General features: G+C 42.7%; 1 protein-coding gene across 2 annotated transcripts in view; it reads left to right on the top strand.

The window, feature by feature from the left end:
• Window positions 1–24,287, top strand: part of LOC124780442 (centrosomal protein 43-like) — a 46,988-nt gene that overhangs the window by 1,060 nt on the left and 21,641 nt on the right. For both annotated transcript variants that reach the window (XM_047253781.1, XM_047253779.1), the window contains exons 2-3: window positions 13,750–13,803; window positions 13,883–14,093. In XM_047253781.1, coding sequence (XP_047109737.1) covers window positions 13,750–13,803; window positions 13,883–14,093 — 265 coding nt within the window. The remainder of the gene's footprint in view (window positions 1–13,749; window positions 13,804–13,882; window positions 14,094–24,287) is intronic.

Raw genomic sequence — 24,287 nt, 5'->3', positions numbered from 1 at the left:
TCCGTCTGCAAAGGAGACTGCTTGCACAATACTTGTACAACCCATCCTAAATACTGTGTAAGTGTGAGGACCAGTTCAACATAGAACTGACAGGGGACATTGAATGTAGGGTCATTCCATGTCAAAGCACGAAATAATTCTAGGATTTGTAATGGTCCATCTCAGATTTTCATGAAACTTTGTATATCTGCTTATATCTATAACTAAGAACTTCTTGAAATTCTATTTGGTCTCAGACTAAAACTTTTTTACTTTGAATTTTCAATACAGTGATGTTCTGAATTTGGCTCTGTGAGAATGTCCAAGCAAGGTGGTACCTATCTACACAAAATAAAACTCATGTGTACATCAAGCTTTTGATTTAGGATTTTTTCAGAACTTTAGAGAGAGAGAGAGAGAGAGAGAGAGAGAGAGAGAGGCATATAGGTAACAACAATACATTAATTTAAGCAGTAAAGTAACATCACATTTCTCCATCCTACTGGGAAAGTAGCTTTGGTCTTAAAAAATTTCTAAGGTTAACCTTTCTATTAAAATAAAAATATTAATGGTTTTAATGCGAGTGGACACAAATAAATTGAAAGTCATAAAACTTTCTACTGTGATAAAAGGTGAGTCATTCCAAGTAAGTTCAGACAGGTCTGACAACCACTGCCTCAGATGCTGGCGTCTCAAATTAACATATTTAAACATCAGTTATTCTAGGCAGACAAATTACTCTTAAGTGTGAAAAATTTATTTCATTTTATTAACTAAGTGGTTTTGGAAAGAATATAATATGTTGCATGTATCTGTGCATGTTGCTTGTTTAAAAGCTGTATACGAAAACACTACAACAACCACTGTCATGTATTGTTGAACATTGTTGACATGCAACAATCAGTCCATGTGGCCTCAATTGCTCCTTTTCTTCTGTGAGACAGGTCATATTTGCTTGTGGTACAATTGCTCCTTTTCTTCTGTGAGACGGGTCATATTTGCTTGTGGTACAACCATTTATCATTGTTTGTAATGTTCAGTGTTTTTAACGAGAATACAGAAGCGTCTGATTCCACCCGACAACAAAGACGAAAATATATCAAAAAACCAAAACACACATCTTCCTTCAAAAATATAATCAGACTAACGGGACAAGTGTGGATAATTGGGGGTTTTTTGGGAGGGGACAAACTAAATACAAACTCATATAAACACACATCACCATACCAAATGACACAAAACAACGAAATAAATCGACAATACAAAATTCCCAAATTCCACTACACACAGTATCCTCTGGAATCGGTCACTTCCCTTCGCATATGTAGCTCAACAGCTACTGTCGATACCTCCAAAAATTACACCACCGCCACAACTATTGGTACCACAAAACAAACACCTAGACAAACAAAATTGGAATCGAATACTTCCCTTGGCCTATATAGCTCAACAGCAGCTCACGATACCAAAACACCCATAGCTGCGACCGCGCATCGGAATCGGACACTTCGTGTCACTTATTAAGGTCAACAGCAACTTACGATACCAAAACATACACCAACAAGAAAGACTACTTACCAAAAAAAAGTTCCAGCACTGCACTCTAGGTCAGCCACCACAATCTCTCTCTCTCTCTCTCTCTCTCTCTCTCTCTCTCTCTCTCTCTCTCTCTCTCTCTCGCTCACACAAAAGAAACTTGCAGCCCACCACCTCCCTCTCGCCCCTACCTCGACCCTCCCCCCAAAATGAAAGACCCATCAACAAATAAAAACCAAAAAATACAGATCTCAATCACACACTAAAACTCAACGACAACTGCAACAAAATAGATCCTCCACAACATAATCACAAAACAACCACCCACCTATCTCCACAAACATTACCAACAACTATACCCCCCCCTCCTCCGAGCCACAGAGCCACCCTCCCTCACAACACCTCCTTAACCAACCACCTTCGGCCTATTCATTTTACTAATTGCCCTTAAAAAAAAAAACCGAAAAACGCAGTAGCCCTCAGGGACTTATCTAAATGAGACTGAGAGTTAGAAGAGCACCTGTTCCCGCTCCCAATAACTGACTTAACCGCCCCCCAAAACTCCTCTATCATATTTGTACAAGCCCCAGTCTCATAATTTTTTAATTCCAAACTATGGTTAACCACTAGATGATGATACCCCCTCTCGCCCAACCCCCTATAAGAGGAGAAAGCATCGGAAACTATTGTGCTGCCCTCTTCAATAAACTACTCAATTAATCCCACCACTTCCCTTTTCGTCCGCCCCTCCAAAACCCTAAAAACACTCTGAAAAACACCCCCAGATACAGTGCCCCCCACACCCATAAACCAACCAGAGACTTATCCCTCCCATACTACTTCTTCCCAAGCTGTGATTTGTCGACCTCCACCCTCACCCCAGGCCCACCCAACTTACTCCTGTACTTACTATACTCAGAACACACTTCCCTACAAAACTAAAACCAGTCAAGAACCGTCGTCTTACTCACAGCAGTCTCATGCGCACAAAAACTGTGAGAGGATCTATAACAAAAATAATATGTCATCAACACAATCTCTCGCGTGCCCAACCTAGACCCCTCGAACCAGGTAACATGCCTTATGGAGCGCCATAGGTTGTCCCTCAGGCACCGCCACATGTAGCCGTCCCTGGTCCGAGACGCCGGAACTTCTGCCAACCTCATTTCCTGCCGACACGCGCGACACCTAACCTCTTCTGCCAGCAGCCCATATAGTTGCAAAACTTTTATAAGGGACAACACATTGTCCCTCATTTCTGCACGCAAACGAGCACTGTTAACTTTATCCATCATATCCATACCTAACAAAAGCAGCCACAAATTAAATTAAACAAATTAACACATGACATACAGCAAGCAGCACTACAATACATTAGACACAATAAAAACTTAATTGTTAACTCACTGAAACCAATTCCTGTTGCAGCACGGTCAAAACCAATACCTTGCAGTACAAGCAGTAACACCAAAATGAACCCAATAAGCCACAAAACAACCAAACCTCAAACACACCACCATGGGGCACCACCGACCCCAACAAAATGACATCTATAAATACAACACACTCATAAACTAAATTCCACACCGTCATGACGTCACACACCACAACAGCCTTACATCACAGGTCAAAGCTGACAGGTGGGATCGGACGCCTCCGTTGACCCTTTTTAACTGAAGCAGTCATCAGTCATTTACAATGGAAAATACAAATTCATGTAGTGTCAGAAAAATACTTAAAACACCATGTCAGTTGATGACCTATCATCCCAGTAAAAAATCTTTAAAAATTTTTAGAGCTGAGTGAAGACCAGCAAGATTTGGTAGTGTTAAGGTCTAGTATAAACTTCCCAGATGTTCGAGAAAGAACTGTGTGAACATCTCAGTTACTATATCTGAGGGTTTTTGTAAGGCATCAAACAACTTGTTGTGATCCTTTCAAAATACACAGGCAGACATTTTAGAAAATCCTTGAGGTCAGTAAGTTTGCCTTTGTCTACATCATTAAATGCTAGGAGAGTGGATGTCAAGTACAATGTATTGTAAGATTTCTGAACAAAAGATGCATCAGTGATGAAAATGAAAGTGCTGCAGTGACCACGAGGTGACATTTCATGAGTGAGTGCTAAAACGTCGAAGTATCAAGGATGCAAATAAAACTTCAGATGATTTGGGACGCTCTCCCTTAAAACTTCATTCTGGTCACCAAATCACAGCAAGATCACTTATGGCAAAAGGAAGATAGGAAAACTGTACCAGGGGTTGGATTGCAGTACTGAAATTTCTGACAGTAAGGAGGATAACACATACGATAAAATTGTTGACAAAGCCAAAGATTTTGATGACGTGATATTATAATGCAATAAAAGTGGCTGGTGTAAAAAGGTCTGAAAAAATTCTAGTTTTAATTTTAGCTCCTCCATCTTGGTCAGCAGAAAAAATTATGTCAGAATTCAATGTTAGTGAGTATGTAATTCGACAGACAAGGAAATGGATAACAGAGAGGGGTATTTTATCAATTCCTAAACCAAAAAGAAGTAAAATGATCATTGACAAAGTTGTAAAGTTTGTCACTGATTTTTACCAAAATGGTGAATATACGTGAATGTTTCCAGGAGCAAAAGACAAAGTTAGCATTCAGAAGAATGAGTGTATGCAAAAAAAGACCCTCTGCAACCTAAGGGAACTATAATATTGTTTTAAATGGGAGAAACCAAATATTTACATTTGTTTTTCAAAATTTTGTTCACCAAGACCAAAGTGATATATTTTAGCTGGTGCTGCAGGCACTCATTCATTTTGTGTCTGTGGTATCCATGAAAATGTAAAACTGCTTTTGGGTGTGGAACACACTCAAGAAACATATGAAGAACTCATAAAATTTCTTGTATGTGACTCGGTAAACTATGACTGCATGCTTAGTCACTGTAATGATTTCCCAGTGATGACAGATTGCTAGAATTTTTGAAAGAAACATTATCTTACAAAGATTATGATAGTGAAATTGAGTACAGCCAGTGGATTAACACAGACCATCGTACTGAATTGGTAAAGCAATCTGCAACTGTTGATGAACACACCGATTTGTTGGTAACAGAATTACAGGCAAATAAATCACTCTTCTTTATATCTTAAGTGTCTGTCAAGGGCCTTGAAAATTTTGAAAGAAAATCTAACCCCGGAAAAAGCAACTCTGTTAATAGACTTTGCTGAAAACTACAGTGTTTCAGAATGAAATCCAGTGTTACCACTGGACAAGAAGCAGCTGTACAATCCATCCCATTTGTGTTTATGTAGTAAATGAGGAAAATAAATTGATAACAGCAAACCATTGCTTTATAAGTGATGGTATGTATCACATTGTAGGATTTGTAAAAGCTGATCAGAAAGATATGGTTAAGCAGTTGGCTGAACTCTACCCCAAGTCAGGAAATCGCATTATTTTCCTGATGGATGTGCTGTTCAATATAAAGTTAGGAAGAACTTGTGAACACACAAATGATTTTTCCAGTGATGCTGAACATTCTAAGGGATTTTGTTGGGTTGTAGCCCAAGGAAATACACTCATTTATGTAAGACTCGATATATTTCATTACAGACGTCCACATTACAAGAAGTTGTACAGCCAACTGAACAAGCAAGATGGCATGGGCCATTAGGTTAATAGAGTCAAAGAACTTGCAGTGGCAGAGATATGTCATTCATATTTGAAGGTGGTAAGGGAGACAGCAGTGATGTGATGGGGATGTCCATCTCTGGAGGTTGTTGTGGCAGGGACCAAGCTGGGATGTCGACGTGGAACACTTCTAGGTGGTGTGGGCAGACGAGGCATCGGCACGCACATGAAGTTGGAGCGGTGTGGGGAGGGACTGTGTCCCCTGTGTTGTCGGCTGGCAGCATTCGAACTATAACCCTCTCTATGGGGGTTACCGTAGCTCGGAGAAATGTGTGATCGACCCCTCGGGGGAGCGGGCGATCAACTGATGAACGGTGTCCCCAGTCGGGTGGGGCGAGTTCTCTTGCAGCAGGATGAAGATGTGGATGTTTTTGATGAGGATGGTGATGTCCTCCACATGTTCGAGTGGGACGTCGGTTTGCAGAACCACTAAAGGGGGTAGGGAGGAGGAGGTAGAGAGAGAGGGCGAGAACCGGAGGAACGGCATTGTTGGTGGTGCAGACGCATATTCGGGTGAGATCTGCGGTAGCAGCTCTTAGTGGACATAGCTTGAGCCCAAGTCCTGAGTGCTGGAAGGCTGCATAATGTCGTCGGGCATTAAATACACTGGGTCGAGGTGTGCTGTCCGCCCATACCATGTCAACCTCCCAGCGTCGTCCTTGTCGCAACAATCACCGGAGATGGACATTCCCATCATATCATTGCCATTTCCCTCACCGCCAGACACATCCTTCTTTCGCTACTCTCAAACTGTGCTGCACACTGCGGGGGTGGAGGGGGGTTGGCGGCTGTGTGGCGTCGACAAGTATGAACAACACATCTCCACCATTGCAAGTTCTTTGACTCTGTTAACCTAACGTCCCAAGCTGTCTTGTCTTGCTTGTTCAGTTGGCTGTAAAACTTGTTGTAATGTGGATGTATGTAGTGAAATAAACCAAGTTTTACAGAAATGAGTGTGTTTCCTTGGGCTACAACCCCACAGAAATCCCACAATTCCTTTTTTGCTACTAGCTACAGTAAATCTGGGTGTGATGTGGTGGGAGGAACTGTACAACATGTATTGAGAAAAGCTAGTCTTCTGCTAGGTTAATATCAAACTGCAAGGCTAATATCAACAAATGATTTTTCTATTTCTTAGAGAAAAGCAATGTAAATTTCCTATGGAAGAAACTCTAGAAGAATTTTGACAGCAGGTACACTAGCTGGTACCAGGAATTTTCACAATTACAAGCCTCTTTCCTGTGAGTCATTAGAAATTAGAAAAGTAACTTGTTTTGAAAACACTTCCTTGATTTTCTCATTCAGTGAAAACGCCCTGCAGTGGACATGTACCTGTTCTCAACAAAACTTTTTTCTGGCATCTGTATATGATGCCTTTGTCAGGAATGCATGTGATGGAGGAGATGCCTTGACCATTAGTTTCATTTTTTTGGCCGGAGAAGGAAGACTTGTTTTGTGCCTTTGGAAAACATATTATGCACTGTTGGTGTACCTGTATTAAGCACACTAGGAAGAATGTATTAGTTTAATGAAAAAGGTATGAAGGTAACAGAATCTAATAGCTCACAGTGAGTGCAAAACAGACACGCTAATGAAACATTCACTTGAGAACTCCAAGGATCTTCACTGCTTGAGCATGTATGTTTCAAATTTAAACGTTGTCTGCATAAAAAATATAATTGTCATTTAAATATGCTCATTTGATACCCTTAAATAAAGTTAATATTAGCAATGAAAATATTTCAATTAAAATTGTAGCTGGTGACTCTGTACTTGTATTTTAACAAAACATGAGACACTTACTAACACTTAGCAGTCTAGAGAATGTGCTTTAAAAGACTATATGAATAGTTTTACAAATACTTAAATATGTAAAAGAAACTCCTATCTCTGTCAAAACCCACGTTTTTTTTAATCATTTCGTATTTGAGTTTCAGTATAAAAAAAAATAAAAAAAAAAATTTGGACTGATAACAGCTCTGTGTCAAAGTAATTGAATATTTAAGAAATGATTGATTGGGACATAACTGTTGATTTTCTATATTACCAGAAGTCAGGCGTAGTTATTAAATACACACATCAAGAAAAGTCTTGCATCACCTCAGTTCTGAGATTTCCAGAACCTGTGTAGAAAATTGGAATAGAGATCAACATAAACATTATTTCCGCCCTTTTTATTGTTCATGAAAACCACACATTGCAAGTTGTACCATCATACAGCGGCACCTTCAGAGGTGGTGGTTCAGATTGATTTACACACCGGTACCTGTAATACCCCGTAACACATCCTCTTGCATTGATGCACGCATGTATTCATCGTGGCATATTATCGACAAGTTCCTCAAGGCAATGTTGGCCCAGATGGTCCCACTCCTCAACGGAGATTCGGCGTAGATCCCTCAGAGTAGTTGGTGGGTCACATCATTCACAAACAGCCCTTTTCGATCTATCCCAGGCATGTTTGATAGGGTTTGTGTCTGGAGAACATGCTGGCTGCTCTAGTCAAGCAATGTCGTTATACTAAAGGAAGTCATTCAAAAGATGTGCATGATGAGGGTACGAATATCATTGCAGAATCGGTCGGAGGATGGCATTCACATATTGTATAGCCATTACGGCACCTTCCATGACCGCCAGCGGCGTACATCGGCCACCCTAAAACAGCAGGGAACCTCCACCGTGCTTCACTTGCTGGACAGTGTGTCTAAGGTGTTCAACCTGACCAGTTTGCCTCCAAACGTGTCTCCGATGATTGTCTGGTTGAGGGCATATGCAACACTCATCAGTGAAAAGAATGTGATGCCAATCCTGAGTGGTCCATTTGGCATGTTGTTGGGCCCATCTGTACATCACTGCAAGGTGTCATGTTGCAAAGATGGACCTCGCCATGGACATCGGGAGTGATGTTGCGCACCAGGCAGCCTATGGCACACAGTTTGAGTACCTAGGCCTGACAAGACGTCTCCTGAGACGCGACAAGGTAGCAGTAGGCAAAATGCAACAGGGAATGACAATATTAATTTGGTAATAGTAAACTGCAGGAGCATCTATAGAAAGGTCCCAGAAATGCTCTCATTAATAAACAGTCACAATGTCCACATAATACTAGGGATGGAAAGTTGGCTGAAACCAGATGTAAACAGTAATGAAATTCTAAACTCAGATTGGAATGTAGTGCAGCGACAAGCTGGACAGTGAAGGGGGAGGCATGTTTGTAGTGATAAAAACTGCAATAATATTGAAGGAGATCCGAAATGAGAAAGGCTCAGACATGGTAATTGGATGTCTCTATAGGCTCAGCGGCTGTTGTGGCAGAGCACCTGAAGGAAAATTTGGAAAATATTTCGAGTATATTTTCCAACCATGTTATAGTTTTGGGTGGTGATTTTAATTTACCAGATATAGACTGGGAGACTCAAACATTTATAACGGGAAGCGGGGACAAGAACCCAGTGAAAGTTTTTTAAGTGCATTATCTGACAACTATGTTGAGCAGTTAAACAGAGAACCGACTCATGGCGATAACATATTAGACCTTCTGGTGACAAGCAGACCCCAACTATTTGAAACAGTTAATGCAGAACAGGAAATCAGTGCTCATAAAGCTGTTACAGCATTGGTGATTTCAACTGTAAATAGAAATATTAAAATAGGCAGGAAGATTTTTCTGTTTAGCAAAAGTGACCAAAAGTAGATTTCAGAGTACTTGATGGCTCAACACAAAAGTGTTGAGGATCAGTGGACAAAGTTCAGAACCATCGTACAGTATGCGTTAGATGAGTATGTGGCAGGCAGGATCGTAATAGATGCTAAAGAGCCACTGTGGTACAACAACCAAGTTAGAAAACTGGCACAGAAGCAGAGGGAACTTCACAGCAAACATAAATGTAGCCAAAGCCTTGCAGACAAACAAAAATTACATGAAGCGAAATGTAGTGCGAGTAGGGCTATGCGAGAGGCGTTCAATGAATTCAAAAGTAAAGTTCTATGTACTGACTTGGCAGAAAATCCTAAGAAATTTTGGTCTTACGTCAAAGCGGTAGGTGGGTCAAAACAAAATGTCCAGACACTCTGTGACCAAAATGGTACTGAAACAGAGGATGAAAGACTAAAGGCCGAAATACTAAATGTCTTTTTCCAAAGCTGTTTCACAGAGGAAGATTGCACTGTAGTTCCTTCTCTAGATTGTCGCACAGATGACAAAATGGTAGATATCAAAATAGATGACAGAGGGATCGAAAAGCAATTAAAATTGCTCAAAAGAGGAGAGGACGCTGGACGTGATGGGATACAACTTGATTTTACGCAAAGGGAGTTAACCATCTTCTTGCACTTCTTGCAGCGGTGTACCATCGAATCAGCATGGGTTTCGAAAAAGACGATCGTGTGAAACCCAGCTTGCGCTATTTGTCCACGAGAGTCAGAGGGCCATTCCCAGGTAGATGCCATGTTTCTTGACTTCTGCAAGGTGTTTGATACAGTTGCCCACACTCGTTTAATGAACAAAGTAAGAGACCATGGACTATCTACATCTACATGATTACTCCACAGTTCACATTTAAGTGCTTGGCAGAGGGTTCATCGAACCACAATCATACTATCCCTCTACCATTCCACTCCCTAACAGCGCGCGGGAAAAACGAACTCCTAAACCTTTCTGTTCCAGCTCTGATTTCTCTTATTTTATTTTGATGATCATTCCTACCTATGGAGGTTGGGCTCAACAAAATATTTTTGCATTGGGAAGAGGAAGTTGGTGACTGAAAATTCCTAAATAGATCTTGCCGCGACGAAAAACGTCTTTGCTTTAATGACTTCCATCCCGACTCGCGTATCATATCTGCCACACTCTCTCCGCTATTACGTGATAATACAAAACGAGCTGCCCTTCTCTACACCCTTTCAATGTCCTCCGTCAATCCCACCTGGTAAGGATCCCACACCGCGCAGCAATATTCTAACAGAGGATGAACGAGTGTTGTGTAAGCTGTCTCTTTAGTGGACTTGTTGCATCTTCTAAGTGTACTGCCAATGAAACACAACCTTTGGCTCGCCTTCCCCACAATATTATCTATGTGGTCTTTCCAACTGAAGTTGTTCGTAATTTTAACACCCAGGTATTTAGTTGAATTGACAGCCTTGAGAATTGTACTATTTATCGAGTAATCGAATTCCAATGGATTTCTTTTGGAACTCGTGGATCACCTCACACTTTTCATTATTTAGTGTCAACTGCCACCTGCCACACCATACAGCAATCTTTTCTAAATTGCTTTGCAACTGGTACTGGTCTTCGGATGACCTTACTAGACGGTAAATTACAGCATCATCTGTGAACAACCTAAGAGAACTGCTCAGATTGTCACCCAGGTCATTTATATAGATCAGGAACAGCAGAGGTCCCAGGACGCTTCCCTGGGGAACACCTGATATCACTTCAATTTTACTCGATGATTTGCCGTCTATTACTACGAATTGGGACCTTCCTGACAGGAAATCACGAATCCAGTCGCACAACTGAGACGATACCCCATAGGCCCACAGCTTGATTAGAAGTCGCTTGTGAGGAACGGTGTCAAAAACTTTCCCGAAATCTAGAAATACGGAATCAACTTGAGATCCCCTGCCGATAGCGGCCATTACTTCGTGCGAATAAAGAACTAGCTGCATTGCACAAGAATGATGTTTTCTGAGACCAATTGTGTGATTGGACTGACGAGTTCCTAGATAACAGAATGCAGCATGTCATTCTCAATGGAGAGGAGTCTTCCGAAGTAAGAGTGATTTCAGTTGTGCCGCAGGGGAGTGTCGTAGGACTGTTGCGATTCACAATATATATAAATGACCTTGTGGATAACATCGGAAGTTCACTGAGGCTTTTTGTGGATGATGCTGTTGTATATCGAGAGGTTGTAACAATGAAAAATTGTACTGAAATGCAGCAGGATCTGCAACGAATTGATGCATGGTGCAGGGAATGGCAATTGAATCTCAATGTAGACAAGTGTAACATGCTGTGAATATATAGAAAGAAGGATCCTTTATCATTTAGCTACAGTGTAGCAGATCAGCAACTGGAAGCAGTTAATTCCATAAATTATCTGGGAGTAGGCATTAAGAGTGATTTAAAATGGAATGACCATATAAAATTAATCATTGGTGAAGCAGATGCCAGACTGAGATTCATTGTAAGAATCCTAAGGAAATGCAGTCCGAAAACAAAGGAAGTAGGTTACAGTACACTTATTCGCTCACTGCTTGAATACTGCTCACCGGTGTGGGATCCGTACCAGATAGGGTTGATAGGAGAGAGAGAGAGAGAAGATCCAGTGGAGAGCAGCGCGCTTCGTTACAGGATCATTTAGTAATCGCGAAAGCGTTACGGAGATGATAGATAAACTCCAGTGGAAGACTCTGCAAGAGAGACACTCAGTAGCTTGGTATGGGCTTTTGTTGAAGTTTAGAGAACATACCTTCACCGAGGAGTCAAGCAGTATATTGCTCCTTCCTACGTATATCTCATGAAGAGACCGTGAGGATAAAATCAGAGAGATTAGAGTTCACACAGACGCATACCGACAATATTTCTTTCCACGAACAATACGAGACTGGAATAGACGGGAGAACCGGTAGAGGTACTCAAAGTACCTTCCGCCACACACTGTCAGGTGTGAGACATCCTGTCTCGTATTGTTTGTGGAAAGAAATATTGTCGGTATGCCTCTGTGTGGGCTCTAATCTCTCTGATTTTATCCTCATTGTCTCTTCGCGAGATATATGCAGGTGGGAGCATTATACTGCTTGACCTCTCTGTGAACGTAAGTTCTCGACACTTCAACAAAAGCCCATACCGAGCTACTGAGCGCCTCTCTTGCAGAGTCTTCCACTGGAGTTTATCTATCATCTCTGTAATGCTTTCGCGATTACTAAATGATCCTGTAACGAAGCACGCTGCTCTCCATTGGATCTTCTCTCTCTCTCTCTCTCTCTCTCTCTCTCTCTCTTCTATCAACCCTATCTGGTACGGATCCCACACCAGTGAGCAGTATTCAAGCAGTGGGCGAACAAGTGTACTGTAACCTACTTCCTTTGTTTTCGGATTGCATTTCCTTAGGATTCTTACAATGAATCTCAGTCTGGCATCTGCTTTACCAACGATTAATTTTATATGGTCATTCCATTTTAAATCAATCCTAATGCCTACTCCCAGATAATTTATGGAATTGACTGCTTCCAGTTGCTGATCTGCTGCACTGTAGCTAAATGATAAAGGATCCTTCTTTCTGTGTATTCACAGCACATTACACTTGTCTACATTTGGATTCAATTGCCATTCCGTGTACCATGCGTCAATTCGTCGCAGATCCTCCTTCATTTCAGTACAATTTTCCATTGTTACAACCTCTCGATATACTACGGCATCATAAGCAAAAAGCCTCAGTGAACTTCCGATGTTACCCACAAGGTCATTTATATATATTGTGAATAGCAACGGTCCTACGACACTCCCCTGCGGCACACCTGAAATCACTCTTACTTCAGAAGACTTCCCTCCATTGAGAATGAAATGCTGCATTCTGTTATCTAGGAACTCTTCAATCCAATCACATAATTGGTCTGATAGTCCATATGCTCTTACTTTGTTCATTAAACTACTGTGGGGAACTGTATCAAATGCCTTGCGGAAGTCAAGTGCCTTTGCTAACAGTACGAAATCATATGGAACCCCTTTCTTGGGCTTGTGCCATATTGGTTGTATCGTAGACGACTGGAAGACCATGGTATGGTCAAATGAGTGCAGAGTTCAGTTGGTGAGAACTGATGGTAGGATGGTAGTGTCATGCAGACGTCATGAAACCATGGACCCAAGTTGTCAACAAGTCACTGTACTGAGTAGGCCGGTGGTGTCTCGACAGTAGTGTGTACTTTGTTTATGTGGAAGGGACTGGGTCCAGGTTATATACTGCTAAGTAGAAACCGTTTGCAGCCATTCATGGAGTTCATGTTCCCAAACAGCGATGGATGACAGTGCTCTGTGTCACTGGTCCACAATTGTTTGTGACTGGTTTGAAGAACATACTGAAGAATTTGAGTGAATGGTTCGGTCACCCTGATTGCTCGACATGAACCCTGTCAAACATTTATGGGACATAATCTAGAGGTCAGTTCATGCACCACAACCTGCTCCAGCTACACCTTTGCAATTATGGACAGCTATAGAGGCAGCATGGCTCAATATTTTTGCAGGGGACTTTCAATTTTTAGGGTCCACGCCACATCGAGCTGCAACACTATGCCAGGCAAAAGGAGGTCCAATACGATATTAGGAGGTCCCATGACTTTTGTCGCCTCAGTGAACTGTGGTGGGTAATTTCTTTGTCTACCTTGCATGTAATAGTGCTTTCTCTGAATGCATTGTATCTTAGTATGCAGAGAGAGATGGCAGAAACTTTTTCTGCAGATGTATGATTATTACTATTATTATTATTATTATTATTATTATTATTATTATTATTATTATTATTATTGTTGTTGTTGTTGTTGTTGTTGTTGTTACAGGCTCAGCTAAGAGCAAGTGTTATCTTGGCAATCGAAGACCAAGAAGCATTTCAGGTAAGCCATTGTTATTTGTGAAATATATGTATTGTAATAGAACTTTCTTAACATTTACTCTTTTCATTGTTTATTTCAGACAAAGCTTCCATTCACAAATCAACCACTGAGAGCATTTTTGAAGACCTTTGAAGGTGCTTTTATAACTTGCTTGGTACGGGAGTTTTTAGAGTTTTTTAATTTGGATTTCACTTTGTCTGTATTTGACCCTGAAACATTTCATGGAAAGGAATACAGCTATGGGGGACGGACAGAGCTTATGAAAGAATTAAAATTACAAAACAACAGTGGTGAGTAATTAAACAGTTAAAATGCAACAGTGCAATAAAGAAAGCCTCCCATGTTCTCACATTAATTCAGATAGTTTTAATTTGATCAGTACTGATACAACGTGTTGTGTGTCAGCCTTTCATCATCTAACAGTCGGTAGGTATTTAGCAATTGGAGTAGTAAGTAGAGGGGAAGTGGTGTCTGGTGAAGGTAAGGGATACAGTGTGGACCCTCAGGTTTTCTTTGCCTGACTGATTAATGGTTTACTTCCTTGTGTTCAGCTGAATCTTTATTTCCATTTTCACACATTATTTTGACAACCAACCCAGTCATCATCTTCAGCAGCTACGAGTTGTGTGTACTTGCTGCCTGGACTCCAACTAGATTGTGAAAACAGAAATACACTCTCGACTGAGCACCTGGAAGTACACCATTAATGGAGGGGCACAGTTTCCAGCTAGTTCCAATCGTATTCACACGTCTTCTGAAAAATCTGATAATATGCATGTATACTGTTTCCTTGGCTGAGCTGCACTTAGTTCCTCCAAAATGTGGTGACACCAACAAGCTGCATAAGTTGCTACACACCCCTGCACCTCTCTCTTTGTGTGTGTGTGTGTGTGTGTGTGTGTGTGTGTGTGTGTTTGTCAGGTTCTGTGACTGGTTGTTAGGTAAACTGTTCATGTGTTAAAGATTTCACTTGTTAAAAATTTTTGTAAAAAAAACCTTTATGCTTGGAGGAACTTGCATATATGTTGGAGAAGACATCAAACACTGTTTGTTAAAGATCATTGATCAGCAGGGAAAGAGCATGACTTCGAAATTTCTGCTACAGAACTGACTTATTTAAATAGAATTGTTATTTGTACATGTAGAAGCCTGGATGGAAACATAACTACTTTCCTTATAAATATTGTGAAGGCACATAACGTATAAAAGTAAGTAGTAAAGCAATGTGCACGAGTTAATAAGAGTGAGAAGCTAAGTGCATGTTTCAGTAGTAATCTCTGTCTTGCACATTACCCTGTCTTCCATCTTTAAGCTCTCAGGTTTTCAAATCTCGTCCGATGCAGTCCCCAACAATCAGTCTATCCTTCTCATCCCATACGCCAAGTCTCCCCTGACCCATGGTTCTGGGTGACTTTCCCAAAATCTACCCTTTTCCTAGACCTCTCCAGTCCTTTTCCTTCACCCTTCTTCCTTCTCCTTCAATCCTTCTGCCTGAAGAAGAAGCCACTAGCTCCGAAAGCTTGCCAGTCACAACAGTTTTTTATATGTGTGTTCTGCTGCTGCTTAGTGAGCAGATTTTTTATTTATCCAATTAAATAATTTTATCAATATTGTTATAGAAAAGAATAGATTGCTACTCGTCATACAGTGGAGATGCTGAGTCGCAGATTGGCTCAGCAAAAAGACTGTCAAATGAGTAAGTGTTCGGTCAAAAATGCCTTCATAGGAATTAGACAAAAAACACACACACTCACACGCACACACACGACAGTACATGGCTGCCAAGGCCACACTGCGGTAAGTGGTGCGTGATGGGAGGAGCAGTCTGGATGGTGGGGATAAGGAGAGTCTGGGGTGGGGAGGGAGAGGCATAGCAGGGTATGGGTGGGGGACGGTAAAGTGCTGTTTGTGGGGACATACAGGGATGAGATGGAAAGAGGATAGGACAGCTAAGTGCAGTTGGGAGGTTAGACGGAGGGTGGGGGGAAGGAGGGGCAGCGGAAAAAGAGAAGAGAGAAAAGTAAAAAGACTGTGAGTGCGTTGGTGAAATAGTGCTATGTGTAGTGCTGGAATGGGATCAGGGAAGAGGATAAGTGGGTAAAGGACAATGAGTAATGAAGATTGAGACCAGGAGGGTTACGGGAACGTTGGATATATTGCAGGGAGAGTTCCTACCTGTGCTGTTCAGAAGTCTGGTATTGGTAGGGGGGATGCAGACAGCACAGGCTGTAAGCAGTCATCAAAATGAGGAACGTCTTGTTGAGCAGCAGCTGGATGGACCAGCTGTTTCTTGGCCACAGTTCTATCAGTGGCCATTCATGCAGACAGATATCTTGTTGGTTGTCATGCCCATGTAGAATGCACCACAGTGGTTGCAGCTTAGCTTGTAGGTCACTTGACTGGTTTCACAGGTAGCCCTGTCTTTGATGATATGGGTGGTGCTTGTGATGGGACTAGTGTTGGTGGTGGTGGTGGTGGGAAGGTGTATAGAACAGGTCTTGGACCTAGGTCTATTACAGGGATATGAGACATGAGGCAAGCAGTTGGGAGCGGGGGTGCAGTAAGGATGGACAAAGATACTGCATAGGTGGAGGGCTGCAGAATACCATTGTAGAGAGGGGTGGGGGAAATAATAGGGAGGATATTCCTCATTTCAGAGCATCATGAGGTAGTCAAAACACTCCTCATCCCCACTATAGCCACCTCCTTACCCCCACCACCCAGATTGCTTCTACCTTCTTGTGCTGCTGCTTGGCCTTGGCAGCCAGAGACTGTGGTCGTGTGCATGTGAGCTACATTTGCGTGATTGTGTGTGCACGTTGTGTAGTTCAGATGAATTCCTTTTGGCCGGAAGCTTATTTATAATCTTTTTGTTGTGCCTATCTGTGACTTAGCATCTCTACTATATTGTGAATAGCAATCTATCCTTTTCATATCATGTGCGGTCACTTCAACATAAATTCCAACATGAACTCAAAATACAGATTAAATCTTGAGGCCTTATCAAAAACTTACAACATACACACAACCGTTAAATCCCCTGCCAGGGTCACCAAATCATCCAGAAGTACTGCAGATCAGGTACTAATAAATACAGATAAATATTTGTGCAAAACAGGAAATATGAATATCGATTTCGGTGATTATTATGCACAATTTATTGAATTCCCAATATAAACCACTGGCAATACTGAGCCACCAGCAACAAGAAAAGGTGGAAATTTTAGCAAGAAAAACTTGGAACACATGAGGCAGTTAATGAAAAAAGAAACATGGAATGACATATACAACTGTGGGGGCACATGTAGAAAACTTGACATTTCATGGAAATATTCTCACATAATTTCAATATTTCTTTCCCAGCTAAAAACAAAAAAGTTCAAAACTATTAGAAGAAATGTTTCTTGGCTGACAACAGGTGTTAAGACACTGCACTTAAAAGAGGAGACTTTATGAAATTTCAGCCACGCATTATGTTACTGAAGAACTGTTAGTCACAGCCCAACGTGATTTCCGCTAAGGCTGGTCAACAGAAATGGCAATATTTGAATTTCTGAGTGAAGTGATCCAAAAACGTGATAGCGGAGAAAAAGTAACTGCCATATGCCGTGATCTGTCAAAGCCTTCCACATCGTATGCTATAGCTGCAGAAACTTTTTAGTATTGGTATTAGAGGTACACTTAACAACTGGCTTTGATCATATCTTACTGGTCCCAAGCAAGGAATAGCAATACGGTTTCAAGAAGATAATAAAGCAGCCAGACACTATACTGATTACAGAGAAGTGAAGTGGGGTGTTCTACAAGGTCAATACTGGGCCCTTTCCTATTTTTGATGTATAATAAAGCAGAATTGTTACAGGTAACTCTGAGACATAACTAGGGTTGTAAACTGCTTCAGCCAAAGCAAACTAATAACGCATAGAAGTAACACAGTAGCATTAAATTTTCATAATGTTAAGAGAAACAGTGAAGAGGGTATAAAATTCAGATATCAGACACACAATTGCAAGTGTAGCTAATACAAAATTTCTGGGGATCTGGCTCCAAGATAACCTTAGATGGAATATTCACATTGATAGCATATTTAAGAGACTAAGTACCATGTGAAAATACTAACACAAATTCTTTACACAGGAGTGGAAAAACTGTAGAAGCTGACCTTGCGGAAGATAAGTTTGGGTTCCAGAGAAATGTGGGCACATGCAAGGCAATACTGACCCTACAACTTACCTTAAAAGATAGGCTAAGGAAATGCAAACCTACGTTTATAGCATTTGTAGACTTACAGAAAGCTTTTGATAATGGTGACTGGAATACTTCCTTTGAAACTCTGAAGGTAGCAGGGGTAAAACACAGGGTACAAAAGGCTGTTTACAATTTGTACACAAACCAGATGGCAGTTATGAGAGTCAAGAAGCTTGAAAGGGAAGCAGTGGTTGAGAACAGAGTGAGACAGGGCTGTATCATTTCCCCAATGCTATTCAATGTGTACATTGAGCAAGCAGTGTAGCCACTGGACCATGGGCTTCTCTGCATACCGAGGAGCCTGTGGTCCAGCAGCTGTAAAGATCCAGATGAGTCATGAACCCGACACTTCGCCTGGAGATGGCAAGTAAGAAACCTGCTGGAATGTTGCCGGAAAACAATGCATTGACTCAGCTGTCAACTCGAGAAGATTTTATCATCATAAAGACTTAGAGGTTTGCTGATGACATTGTAATTCTGTCAGACACAGTAGAGAACTTGGAAGAGCGGTTGAAAAGAATGGAACAATACCAGAGAAGGAAAGTTGCTACTCACCATATAGCGGAGATGCTGAGTCGCAATAGGCACAACAAAAAGATTCACACAATTATAGCTTTCGGCCATTAAGGCCTTTGTCAGCAGTAGACACACACACACACACACACACACACACACACACACACACACACACACAACTTGCACATACGTCTGCAGTCTCAGAGAGCTGAAATTACACTGTGAGCCGCAGCACCAGTGCATGATGGGAGTGGCGACTGGGTGGGGGTAAGGAGGAGGCTGGGGCAGGGAGGGGGAGGGATAGTATGGTAGGAGTGGTGGACAGTGAAGTGTTGCAGTTTAGACAGAGGGCAGGAAAGAAGATGCGGAGGGGGAGGGGGGTAAGTAGCAGAAAGGAGAGAAATAAACAGAAATTAAAAGACTGGGTGTGGCAGTGAAATGACGGCTGTGTAGTGCTGGAATGGGAACAGGTAGGGGGCTGGATGGGTGAGGACAGTGACTAACGAAGGTTGAGGCCAGGAGGGTTACGGGAATGTAGGATGTGTTGCAGGGAAAGTTCCCATCTGCACAATTCAGAAAAACTGGTGTTGGTGGGAAGGATCCATATGCCACAGGCTGTGAAGCAGTCAATGAGATGAGGGATATCATGTTTGGCAGCATGTTCAGCAACAGGGTGGTCCACTTGTTTTTTGACCACAGTTTGTTGGTGGCCATTCATGCGGACAGACAGTTTGTTGGTTGTCATACCTACATAGAATGCAGCACAGTGGTTGCAGCTTAGCTTGTAAATCACATGACTGGTTTCACAGGTAGCCCTGCCTTTGATGGGATAGGTGATGTTAGTGACCGGACTGGAGTAGGTGGTGGTAGGAGGATGTATGGGACAGGTCTTGCATCGAGATCTATTACTGGGGTATGAGCCATGAGGTAAGGGATTGGGAGCAGGGGTTGTGTAAGGATGGATGAGTATATTGTGTAGGTTTGGTGGACAGCAGACTACAACAGTAGGAGTTTCTCATTTCAGAGCACGATGAGAGGTAATTGAAACCCTGGCAGAGAATGTAATTGAGTTGCTCCAGTCCCGGATGGTACTGAGTTACGAGGGGAATGCTCCTCTGTGGCCAGACTGTGGGACTCTGGGAGGTGGTGGGAGTCTGGAAAGATAAGGCATGGGAGATTTGTTTTTGTACGAGGATGGGAGGATGATTACAGTCAGTGAAGGCTTCAGTGAGACTCTCGGTATATTTTGAGAGGGACTGCTCGTCACTGCAGATGCGACAACCACAGGTGGCTAGGCTGTACGGAAGGGACTTCATGGTATGGAATGGGTGGCAGTTGTCGAAGTGGAGGTATTGCTGGTGGTTAGTAGGTTTGATATGGACGGAGCTACTAATGTAGCTATCTCTGAGGTGAAGGTGAACATCTAGGAAGGTGGCTTGTTGGGTTGAGTAGGACCAGGTGAAGCAAATGGGGAGAAGTTGTTGAGATTCTGGAGGAATGTGAATAAGGTGTCCTCACCTTCAATCCAGATAGCAAAGATGTCATCAAAGAATCTGAACCAGGTGAGCGGTTTAGGGTTCTGGGTTTTTAGGAAGGATTCCTATAAATAGCCAATGAATAGGTTAACAAACTAGTGGATGACCCTGTTGCTGAACACGCTGCCAAACATGATATCCCTCATCTCAGTGACCACTTCACAGCCTGTACCATATGGATCCTTCCCACCAACACCAGCTTTTCTGAATTGCGCAGGTGGGAACTTTCCCTGCAATATATTCTGCGTCCCCATAACCTTCCTAGCCTAAATCTTCGTAGTCATGGTCTTCACCCATCCAGCCCCCTACCTGTTCCCATTCCAGCACTACACAGCCGTCATTTCACTGCCACACCCAGTCTTTTAATTTCTTTATATTTCTCTCCTTTCTGCTACTTACCCCATCCCCCCTCTGCACCTTCTCTCCTGCCCTCCGTCTAAACTGCAACACTTCACTGTCCGCCACTCCCACCATACTATCCCTCTCCCACCATACTATCCCTCTCCCACCATACTATCCCTCTCCCACCATACTATCCCTCTGCCTCCCCACCCCAGCCTCCTCCTTACCCCCACCCAATCGTCACTTCCATCATGCACTGGTGCTGCGGCTCACAGTGTAATTTCAGCTCTCTGAGACTGCAGGTGTGTGTGTGTGTGTGTGTGTGTGTGTGTGTGTGTGTGTGTGCTGCTGACAAAGGTCTTAATGGCCAAAAGCTATAATTGTGCGAATCTTTTTGTTTCGCCTATCATGACTCAGCATCTCCGATGTATGGTGAGTAGCAACTTTCCTTCTCTGGTATTGTTACATTCCATCCTGGATTTTCCATTGTTTGAAAAGAATGGAAAGTGTTTTGAAAGGAGGATACATATTGAACATCAACAAAAACAAAACAAAGACAATGGAATGTAGTCTAATTAAATCAGGTGATGCTGAGGGAATTAGATTAGAAAACAAGACACTTAAAGTAGTAGATGGGTTTTGATATTTGGGCAGCAAAATAACTGAGGATGGTCAAAGTACAGAGGATATAAAATGTAGACCAGCAATGACAGGAAAAGCTTTTCTGGAAAAAGAGAAACTTGTTAACATTGAATTTAGAATTAAGTGTTAAGAAGGCTTTTCTGAAAATATTTATTGGGAGTTTCACCACGTATGGAAATGAAACATGGACAATAAACAGTTTAGATGAGAAGAGAAGCTTTTGAAATGTGGTGCTGCAGAAGACTGCTGAAGGCTATATGGGTAGGTCACATAACTAATGAGAAGGTACCAAGTAGAATTGGGGAGACAGATTTGTGGCACAACCTGATTAAAATAAGGGGACATTTGTAAGACACATTCTGGGACCTCAAGAGTTCACCAATTTCGAACTGTAGGGAAGTGAGGGGAGACGAAGAGACAGCATGGAGAGCTGCGTCAAACCAGTCTTCAGACTGAAGACAACAACACAAAAACAAGAAGTAACGTGTGCTATTTAATGAAGTGCTGGAAAACTTACGTCATAAGGGTTGTCTAATGATTGTTTACTATGCTAATATACATTTTGTATGGGATCACTTTGGTGTAACTCACCATCCTGCCTAAAACTCTTCAGGATGCAAAAAAGAATAGAGAGAATCATGGTTGGAATAAAAAGGAACCACCCTGCAGTCCAATGTTTAAAAAATGAGGGTTTTTCCTCTTTGATGTATTTACCTCTTTGAAAGTGCACTGTTTATTAAGAAATAAGCAATAATAAATCCTAGTGCCTTCCTCAAAAATGAAAATCTTCATCATCAAAACACAAGACAGAAAACTGAATTTCACATGCTCCAAATAAAAACCATTTTTTGCCAGAAAGGAACAGTACACCTCAGTAAAATTGTTTGCAATAAGTTGCCATAAGAAAATAACGTAATAATGATTAAAAAAAAATTAAAGCAATATTAAAAGAATATCTGTAAATACATTGTGTTTATAGTCTAGAAGAGTTCCTCCAAAATCTTTGAGAGCCTAAGAAAGCTGCTGTTAATTGAATAAGCCACATTCTTTATTACTTACAAAAATATTATGTAAATATGACTACCTAGTTGTAGCATGTAAAGACTGTAATCTTTAATGTTAGTTTATTCATATTTTCAGTTGTAATCTTCTAGTTAAAGTGGTTTAAATTATAAGAGCTGAATTTTTTTGTATTCATTAATGCGTAGAAAACATGTATACACGAAGATTCAACGTACTTGCATTGACCTGTCTGTTATCTAATGTGCTGTACATGTAAGATTTACTGGACCAAATAAAAAATCCAAATACAATAGATATTGCACTAAGAATCAGTTAACATTGTTGGGTACTTCGATCGAAAATTACACTCAATATTTAACTAGAAAGGTATCGATCCCTGTTAATCCATAATCCCCATGCTCAGCAACACACTGGGGAAGCCAACGGTTGGTGCTGAACAAAAGCTATATGCAGTATCTTTGCACAGTTAGTAGCTTTGTAAGGTCTCGTGCATGGTCCATGTAGTAACACTGTTCACGTTTACGTCGCACTTCACTTAGCCCGTGCTGCCGGAGTTGTTGTTGTTGTTGTTGTTGTTGTCATGCCGGCAGAGGTCGTGTCCGAATTCTCGCGTGCCCTCTGGTGGATGGGACTCTACTTGCGGCAACTACCGTCCATGACGCGCCGTGCCAATGTGCGCCTCCCGCGATCTTTCTGGTGGCTACTACACTCCTCCTCCTTCGGGGGGTGAAGCCACTGTGATCCACTGCGTCGGAAGGTGGAGTGTCGGGCAGGAGCGATGACCTCCACATCCATTGGATGGCCGGAGTCGAGGGGATCTGCCAACCCTCGAGCCGGAGCCTTCGAATACGGCTGGAAGTGACCCACACGAAGAGGCCCCCGTCGTCCCACAACCGGAGCCCGGGACAGAACGGGCGACAAGCTGTCGAACTCCGGATCCTGTTCCACCCTGGGAGGGGCAAGACCCAGTGGCGGGGACGTAGGGGAATGGACGACCACAGGTGAACCAACCTCCTGAGAAACCGGGCCTGCTAGGGGGGCCGGCTCTCGCTGGGGCATCTCGAACGATGGCGATGCCGGTGCTGGAGCTACTGGAGGCTGCCAAGGCTGAGAACCATCGCAGTGCGGCAGAGGCACAGCGGGGAGAGGAGGCAACGTCCCCTGTGAAACCAGCACAGGTGCCGGCAATGGGGAAGCCGGTGTCCGAGAGGGCGGAGGGTGGGTGCCTGAACGTGGACGTAGCTGATTTTGGTGACGACGTACCACTCGGTCCCCCGCCTGCAAGGTATAGAGCCGGCGGCCATTTCGGCGCAGGACCACCGCTGGTATCCAACGTGGATTGCGACCAAACCCACGGGCCCAGACCGACATACCCAGTGGAAAGCCAGCTAATCCGTTTTGTGAAGACTGGTGAGGACCAGGCCGGAGGAGGTGCAGCAGAGTCCTATGTTGACGCCCATGGAGGAGCTCTGCGGGGCTGCGTTCTCCCATTGGTGTGGTCCGGTATGCCGTCAAGAAAAACGTCAATGCTTCCTCCGCAGGAAATTCGTGCACATACTTTTTCATCTGCGTCTTAAATGTGCGCACCATGCGCTCGGCTTCCCCATTCGATTGTGGATGGAAGGGGGGAGAGCAAACATGCCGAATACCGAAGTGCCTACAAAAATCCTGGAAGGTCTGCGAAATAAACTGCGGTCCATTGTCCGAGACCAGGGTGATTGGCAGACCTTCCACAGAAAAGATTTTTGCTAGTGCCTGGATTGCAACTTCTGAAGTGGTTGAGGAGCAGCGAACCACATATGGGAATCGGGAATAAGCATCAATGACAATGAGCCAAAAACCGTTGAGAAACGGGCCCGCAAAATCGATGTGAACACATTCCCATGCTTGGGTTGCCGGCAGCCATGAAGAGAATGCTGCCCTGGGAGATGCTTGTTGGCTCGCACACTGGGAACAGGCGGCCACCAAGTGCTCAATTTCTCTGTCAATACCGGGCCAGTACACATGTCTGCGAGCCAAGGTTTTAGTACGGGAAACACCCCAGTGCCCCGCATGTAATAATGTGAGGACCTCCCTTTGTAAACTTGCAGGAACAACCACGCGAGGAGCTGTATCATCGGTAGCCAGAAGGAGAACGCCTTCCAAGACCGAGAGGCGGTCCCGTTGAAGAAAATAATT

The sequence above is a fragment of the Schistocerca piceifrons genome, chromosome 1 (genome assembly GCF_021461385.2).
Source record: "Schistocerca piceifrons isolate TAMUIC-IGC-003096 chromosome 1, iqSchPice1.1, whole genome shotgun sequence".
Taxonomy (NCBI): Eukaryota; Metazoa; Arthropoda; class Insecta; order Orthoptera; family Acrididae; genus Schistocerca; species Schistocerca piceifrons.
This window is presented reverse-complemented; position numbering and strand designations above follow the sequence as displayed.